The sequence below is a fragment of the Miscanthus floridulus genome, chromosome 6, assembly GCF_019320115.1.
Source record: "Miscanthus floridulus cultivar M001 chromosome 6, ASM1932011v1, whole genome shotgun sequence".
NCBI classification, from domain to species: Eukaryota; Viridiplantae; Streptophyta; class Magnoliopsida; order Poales; family Poaceae; genus Miscanthus; species Miscanthus floridulus.
Window position 1 is genome coordinate 144,533,643 of NC_089585.1, and position 8,133 is coordinate 144,541,775.

Here is an 8,133-nt window from a genome sequence, read left to right on the forward strand (position 1 = left end):
AGAATAGTAGATTGCTTCTTCTAGAGAAGACAGTAGCACTAGTATCCAGTGAGCGAGCAACCTTTTTGTTTTAGAAAATGGGTTGGATTTTATTTAATATGCAAACGTAATATTACATCAGTGAGCGAGAGCAACTGGAAGCCTGGAAAAACAAATGCCGTGAACACATACATCTCTGTGGGCCTACAGAGGATGGCCCATTTCCAGGATGATGCAGTAGGTCTATCGAATTTCATCTCGCCTTTTTGAACTTCTGTAACCGCGCTGCTCGCTTCCCTTATAATCCGTACTTTTCAGTTTGTTTTTTTTAGTAAAAACAGTGTTTTTCTCTCAAAAAAATCAGCCGGAACAGTATTTCGGCTTATCTTTTCAGCGAAGCGAACGGGGCCATATTATTGTCAAAAGAGAGCCCGCGTGAAAAATTGTTACTGCGCACATTGTAACGTCTTTCAGCTCAAAACACTTGATGAGCAAGTCAAATAGCATTGTGTAATCATGCTATGCTATGCATGAAGATACCAGGATGCAATTGTTTAATTATACATCAGTACCGATTTCGAGGTATATTTATTCGATGATCACATTTTTAACCAGAAATCTGAGGGCATTAGGTAAAGTGGGATTTACAACTTCAGAGGCCCCAGTAGAACTACAAGCAGTTATTTTGAGGAAGCCTTGGAAAGCAAATTTGGTACTACTCCCTTCGTTCCAAATTATAAGTCACTTTGATTTTTTTTTAGTACATTCATTTTGCTATGCATCTAGATATAATAATATATCTAGATACATAGCAAAATAGATGAACAAAAAAAGTCAAAACGACTTATAATTTGGAACGAATGGAGTAGTTCACAAGCTTGGAAGAGGCAAAGTTAACAATCAAGAAACGGTCCATACTCACAGTTTGTCCTCAACGATATAGCAATAAGTTATAAACATACATGAAAATTAAAAAAAAACCTAAAATCTTAGGACAAAGAGAGTCCAGTTAATTCGCCGATCAAAAAAATTTGTTTTGCTGCTGACGAATATATGAGATAGCACAAACCATGGAGGAAAGCATACCATGGAAGATCAACGAGTTTGCACCAGTGAGAAGAGGGCTGGATGTCTCGTATCATCTGCACGATGTGAGTCGATAAGAGTATTGACATTTGAAATCCAACGTTTTAGAAGTCAAAAGGATCGCGAATGCAGCGGAAATGGTTCTCTGACAGAAAATACAAACAAGCAGGGAGTTTTATCTCAGAGGACCAAACCATAAGAAACAAGGAGTTGAACAGTTAGGAGAAACCATTTCACAAGATTCAAAGCCTGTTTTTTACCGGAACTTGATTTGAGCACTCACAGAATCAGTAATGCTAAGGAAACTAAAATCATTTGGCTCGAAAAGTTTCAGTTATACAGAATACAGCTAAAATCATACAATACGGTCCAGTTACAAAGGAATCCAAAAAACAGTTTCATGTTAACATTTGTGTTGCTTTTACTACTAGCCTACTACTCTGTCCCAGAAAGAGAAGCATATTTTACAGAGGTCCAGTTACAAAGGAATCCAAAAAAACAGTTTCATGTTAACGTTTGTGTTTCTTGTACTACTAGCCTATTACTCTGTCCCAGAAAGAGAAGCGTATTTTATAGAGGGAAAAGTCAAATTCTACAAACTTTGCTCAACAATTAATCAAATTATATACAAGTTTAGGACATAAAAACTTATAAGATAAATCAAGATCAAAATGTACTTTGGTTGACTTTTCCTTAATCAAAATACTCTTCTTGTTCCGGATCATCTCACAACGGAGTAAAGACTAAAAGGTATAGCATTCCACATCATAATTCTTTTTACAAAGTGCAGAAGTCCAGGAAGTGCATCGCTTGCATAAGACTGAAAAGACTAATTCATGAACACAGTACGTGACTGAAAACCAGTTAAACATGACAGGTCTGTTTATGAAACCAAGACAACTAAGTAGGATTAGGTTGGGAGAAAACAACTATAAGTGTGCGTGGTATTATAGTTTAGAAAAAGGGAGTCTTCTGCAAAGGTCTGCTACTCTGTTTGTGACAATGGAGCCGCTAAACTAAAAAGTAAATTTTAGCCTGAGGAAAATATGGTTGAAAAGCAGGTAAGCCAGGAAAAGAACATGAAAAAACATTCAACACTTAAAAAGTAGGTAGTCTCACTGAAAGCACCCAGAACATAATATAATAACATAGAAAGTAGATAAAAGATGGCAGTGTTAGATGTTATATGACATGGAAAAACATACCATATTACATTACAGAATCACTCCTAAAGAAGCAAAGAACAAACTGTGCAAAAAAAAAAGGAGAGGCAAATAGCAAAAAGATTGTGGTGTTTCTAGAGGCAGCACGGGACAGTAGGAAATATCGCTGGTACATGAGGATTTGCACCACTTCAACTGGTTGGTATGGCACACAGGCATGTCACAGATTCAAGATTATGATTGTTCCAGTTATAAGTAAGATAAAGTGAATCGGCCTATTGCTTAAGTAAAAAAGAAAACTAAGGCACATGAACTAAAATTAGGAACTGCAACTATTTAGGCATGGGTAGGGGAAAAAAGACAGTATCAGGACTCCTCAGCTAAAACAAAGTTGTACCCATGCACACTCAACATTTTATTCATGAATCCATAGAAAGTAGGTTTCAACTTGTAATAAAGTAAAGGTCTCTTTTGAGGGAAGACATATTAACGTAGCAGAAACCACTCTTGATGATTGAATTTCAGATCATTGCATTGAAACTTTCTAAAGTTCATTGGAGTACCAGTTTCAGAGTAGCTGGATAACACAAATCCTACCACGCCCACAGTAGGAGTGTCCAGAAGCTGAAAGAACAATCTCAACTAGAATACTTCACCTCAACAGTTAACAACAATGAGAGAGTTGGCTGTCAATCTACCATCAAGGAGCTAAAACTTCACCTCAATAACATTCAACAGCAAAAACATTTCAAATAAGACAGATAAGTAGCAACTAAACCCGCACCACAATATATAGACAAAAATCAAGGATTCAAAAGGCAGCCAAAGGAGAGCTACTGACTAAGATACTGTCTATGTTGCTACTGTATCAATTATCCAGGATCCCCCATGAAAATTAGAGAATGAACAAGTAAACAGCATGTATTTCTGTCCAAATTCCCCACTGGTTCATAATACAAGGAGTATATGATTGTCTATATAAGCTATCTGTGATATAACTGGTTCTGTGCTCCATTTATTTCTCCCTATACTTATACTTATTCTTACTGAGGATTTATATTTTTTTTTCTAGCAGTAGCTACTAATGATCGAGGATTGAGGAAGGAACAAGAGTGCACTAGTACTATTGCACTAACTAGTAACCATCCGATCCTTGCCCCCCTTTACTTCTTGATCCGGCGCACCTTCTTGGCGCCCCAGACCTCCATGCGGCCCTTGGGGCAGCCGCAGGGGGCGCGGAAGATGAGGACGGTACGGCCGTTGGGCGGCGCCATCTTGCGCAGCTCGGCCTCCAGCTCCCGCTGCTCGTCGCCTAGCTCCACGGGACGCGCCCCGGCCGCGGCCAGCAGCGCCGATCGCGCGGCGGGGCCGGGGCGGCCGCGCACGCACTCCTCCGTCTCGAGCTGGATGTCGAACTCGACGGCCTTCTTGAGGCCCCTGCACCTGGGCTTGCCGCACTTGCGCGCGTGGTGGCCCAGCAGCTCCCACGCGACGACCGCCGCGGCGACGGCGACGGCGGCCCCGAAGAAGGCGGCGGCGGGGAGGCAGGACGCGGCCGGGTGGTGGAGCAGCGCGCCCATCTCTAGGAAGAGCAGCTTGAGGTACGGGATCAGGAGGAAGCCGAGCGCGGTGACGACGGCGAGGAGCATGACCGCGTCGACCACGGCCATCGGGGTGCTGTCGCAGAAGGAGCCGGAGGCCCCCGCGGCGGAGGAGGCCGCCCGCCTGGATCGGGAGCACGCGGAGGCGGAGGCGGAGCTGTCGGCCGCCCTGCGGTGGTGCTCGAACGCGCGGAGGAACTCGATGAGGCTGCGGCACTCCGCCATCGTGGCGTGGCGTGGCGTGGCGACGGGGGGGCTGCTCCGCGCGCGGCCGGGCCAACGGGTGGTGATGGGGAAGGGAAGCAGGGAGGCGCGAGCGCTGTGTGGTGGGGGCGCCGGGATCTGTGGGGAACTGGTGGGGGATTTTGCCGATCCGATCGGTGGGGCTGGGGAATGCGAATGTGGGGTAGTACTCGGCAGTCGGCACCGCGCCGTGCGTGGTGCGCGTGCGGACGAGACGACGAGTGGTGGGTTTGGTTTGCCCGTCCCTCCCCTCCCGGCTGGGGGAGGTGTGTATTGGCTCGGTCGGCGCCTCGTTCCGTGGCGTACGTCGCGTGGTACTGGGCCGGGGCCGTGCCGCTCTGCGAGTCTGCGGGCGAGGCAGTCAGGCCCCGCCGTGACGTGATGTCAAAGCCGTGGAGGGAAGGGAGGGGCGCCAGAGGAGGTCACGTCCGGCTGACGTGTGGGAGGGACTACTAGGCGCTACGGCACTAGGCGGAGCCGCCGGATCGGCCAGACAGCACAGATGCCGCAGTAGCTTTCCCTTTGAACGGATAGACGGCTGCCCACACGCAGCCGCACCGCCGAGATGTCAACGCGACCGGACGCCGGACGCGTCACGGCTTCCGTGGTGGTGCCGCTGCTAATCGCTCGTGTCTGCTCCGTTCGTACTCCACCCACCCCTTTTTTTTTCTGCGTTTCCTGCACCAGGTTTTCCCTGTCCTGCGCACGTTACAGAAAAAGGCGTCGCAGGGCACGTCGGGCTCGAGCAGGCGGAATTTGAGCCACCAAGAATGGCTCATCAGCGACTTTCGGCTCCATCCTTCTCCTTCTCTCCTTTTTTTTCTTCCCCTGGGTCGCGGTGCCGTGTCGTGATCTCCCCTTTTTGCATCTTTCGATGAATCCTTTCCGTGCCGCCTTGGCGCATTCTGGCTTTCGGGAAGACAACGTCTCCCTTCTGACCTGACAAGCAATGTTAGCCGGCCACTAGACGCCGATGCGATGCTAACTTTGGGTATTGTCAATGGTAACACACTCCACGGTCATGTGCCCCCCATCGATCGAAACTGAGGAACTGAAAGATACCAAACCCATCCTTTTGTCTTTCCACTGAAACTGGAGGAAGAAGAATTCAGATGGGGTTTTTCTTTCCACAGTTGGTCAAATGACAGCGTCATAGTAGTAGATGGTGTTGCGTGCTTTGGGAGAGCTCTCGGTGCTGTCAGTAAAATCAGCGGCCGCGTGAACGGCTGGGGATCAGCCAAGTGGGAAGCACTGGTCAAGCAAATTGATTAGCCGAGGCACGGCACGACCTGATGAGTGATGACCGCATGCCATCACACGCGGCGAAAAAACTCCCTCGGTTTCACATGGGTCTGGCCTTTGATCCAGTGACCAACTGAATTTAAGTATTGCCGTCTCGCCATCCTCGATCGTGCTTTTTGTACGCTAAAGACAAACCAAACCATTCATAATTCATAAATATATACTGGTGCTATAGTATATTTGGCATGCATTTGGACCCCTGTGATTGTCACTTGGGGATGTCACAGGGCGAGTAATCCATCCGGAAACAATGATTCTGTGCCACATCTCGGATCTTCGTGGATCACACCACGCGGGGCATGCCGGGCATGTTTGGATGCTGCCCTGGAGAGTAGCTGTCTGGACTGGACGCTGCCTGTACCTTATTTGGTTGCAACCCTGAACTATGATCCTGTTGCCTGGCCTGGTGGTAATTAGCGTTGGTTGCCTGGCTCCGACACATGTTTCTGGATGCCTGGCCACATGCAACCATATTTGTCTGGCATTAATGGAGGTGATTAGCACCATTCGGTCTTTCTTTTTTCTTTTCAAAATAACAGGCAACGTTGTGACAACACAAATCAATTATCTGATTCAAATATATACAATTCTCTATGAATAGTTATAGCAATATACAAGACTAATACGCAATATATCTTAATTAGTGTTCCCAGGCACGTGTCTCCAACCAAACACATATCCTTTAAAGTTGCTTCGCTAAGCAAAAAAACCATTAAATTTTCAGACAACTCTCAAGCACCACTTTTTATCAGACATGTTGTCCAGATCTCCAACCAAACAAGCCCGCCATGCGTGGAGTTGGAACTTTGGGAGACGTGGTCTCTGGACTTGGAACCTACCGTTTGTATATTCTTTCGAGGAAGGTTCTGTGATGGACTCGGTAGTGAAAACGAGCCCCGATGAATGGGTCAAGATGGGCGAGTAGATTAGTACTATATAAACCTGCCGTCAAGATTGTTAGTGAAGTTGAAAGGATCCTAAAAAATAGTACATACACGGACCGGGCTGGCACCTGAGAGTGACAGAGGAAAAATTCAAGCTTGTTCACCACAAAAGTAAGCCACGGTTGACACGATACAGTGAGGCATGAACACCGATCGAGCAAAAGACGAACAAAGAAAGCGACAGCGAAAATACTTGTAATTTCTCTGAGGTGACCATTTCTTATTTACCTCTCAAGGGTGGTGAATGAACAAGGTATAAAGAAAGGACTGCAAACAACTTCATTACTGACCCTACGAAACACGTTCACATCAGGTTAGATCACGACTGCTCCAGCCCTCTCTCCCTCGTTACCGGCTACCGTGTACATATGTACCACCCATCAGATGGTCCAACAAGACGAAAACAAGCCTACAATGGCTACCCCTACCAAGCAGACGAAACAAAGGCACTAGGACGTAACCGTCGCAGTCGGCCGTGGCTCTCTGCTGCTCTTGACCTGCAAACACCCTGATGGATGCCTGCACCCTTCTGATCGATTCCCGTGGCCAAATCAGGCTGAAAAACTGCTCTCGATCCGTGATCAGCTGCGAGGGTTTCAGCGCCGACGGCTCCGTTTGACCGTTTCCACGCCCCCTGCTTCTGGATGGGCATGTGAGCTCACATGGGTGGACAAACGGAGTTCAAGGTTGATTACAGTTACAGCTCCAGGGAATTGAAACTTGAAAGTTTCTTGCTTGACTTTGCTGGCTTCGACACCTGTGACATGGAGACCCTCCCGAGGCTGATGAGACCCCGTTTCGGCACGCCAGCCGTTCGTGGGAGGTTTCGTGTGGTTCAGCGCCTGGCTGTTGCAGCCGGGTTTTTCCTCCTTTTTTTTCCCTGGTGTTGTGCGCAGGGAGGGAGATTTGGTCCAGACCCGACCCATCGCCATGACCAACCAATTCGCCGCCGTGGGCGGCCGACCGTGCCTGCACGGTCAGTCAGAGGAGAAATGGGGATAGAAAATGACTCGGCACTTCCGAGTGACGAGCATAGCGGTCAATAGGCAAATGGTGGGAAATTTTGACTGAATTGAGGTCGGCCAGTGCAGCCAGATGCCCTGCTTCAAGTCTTGGTGCTGAGATGATGGTGGGGACGAAGGGCGCCTATCGCTTGACGTGCTTAAAAAATTGCAATTGTATTTCCTGAAACAAAAGGTATTTTCAATAAAGTACCTTTTTTTAGGGGATTCAATAAAGTACCTGAAAGTACACCGCGGTAGCAGCTTGGAAAGTGTGTGGGCTGGGCTCTGTGCTGGGTGACTTTGTGCTGGGCCAAATATGAGGAATTAGGATCGAGACTTCGCTAACGAGAGTACTCGAAAATACAGACAATTTGGGCCACCAATCAATTAAGGTCTTAGGGCCTGTTTGGCATGGCTCCACTTCTAAACTCCAGCAACTCCATTAAAAAATTCAGCCAAACACCCCAACTCCAAAACTTCACGGAGGTGCCAACTCCATGAAGCTGTAGTGCAAATGGAGATGGAGTTTTGGAGCACCTCTTTTGCTGCTCTAGAACTCTCTCTTTTGAACTTCCTCGTAGAGTTGATGAGTAATTACCCACCAATGCCACTGTTTACAGAGAAAAAAAACGTTTCTTGCAGTTGTATGGCAGTTGTAGCTTTCTGTATCTTTCTGTACTTGCAGTTGTATGTCAATTGGCTTAGGAGGACGCTTTCTGTAGCTTTTCTGTAGCTTTGTGTAGTTCATTTTCTTGCAGTTGTATGGCAGTTGTATCTTATATTTCATTTATGTCAATGTTCACAGATGTCT

At 47.2% G+C, this 8,133-nt stretch overlaps 1 protein-coding gene across 1 annotated transcript; it reads right to left on the minus strand.

Moving 5' to 3' along the window:
- Nucleotides 1-3,010: 3,010 nt before the first annotated feature.
- LOC136460060 (uncharacterized protein At5g19025-like) lies at nucleotides 3,011-4,330 on the minus strand. Its single transcript, XM_066459898.1, has one exon. The coding sequence runs from the start codon at nucleotides 4,052-4,054 to the stop codon at nucleotides 3,392-3,394; it is 663 nt and encodes a 220-aa protein (XP_066315995.1). The 5' UTR covers nucleotides 4,055-4,330; the 3' UTR covers nucleotides 3,011-3,391.
- Between the last annotated feature and the right edge of the window lie 3,803 nt (nucleotides 4,331-8,133).

Coding starts and splice junctions, on each gene's coding strand:
- LOC136460060 (XM_066459898.1), bottom strand. CDS start 4,054: ATGGCGGAGTGCCGCAGCCTCATCGAGTTCCTCCGCGCGTTCGAGCAC.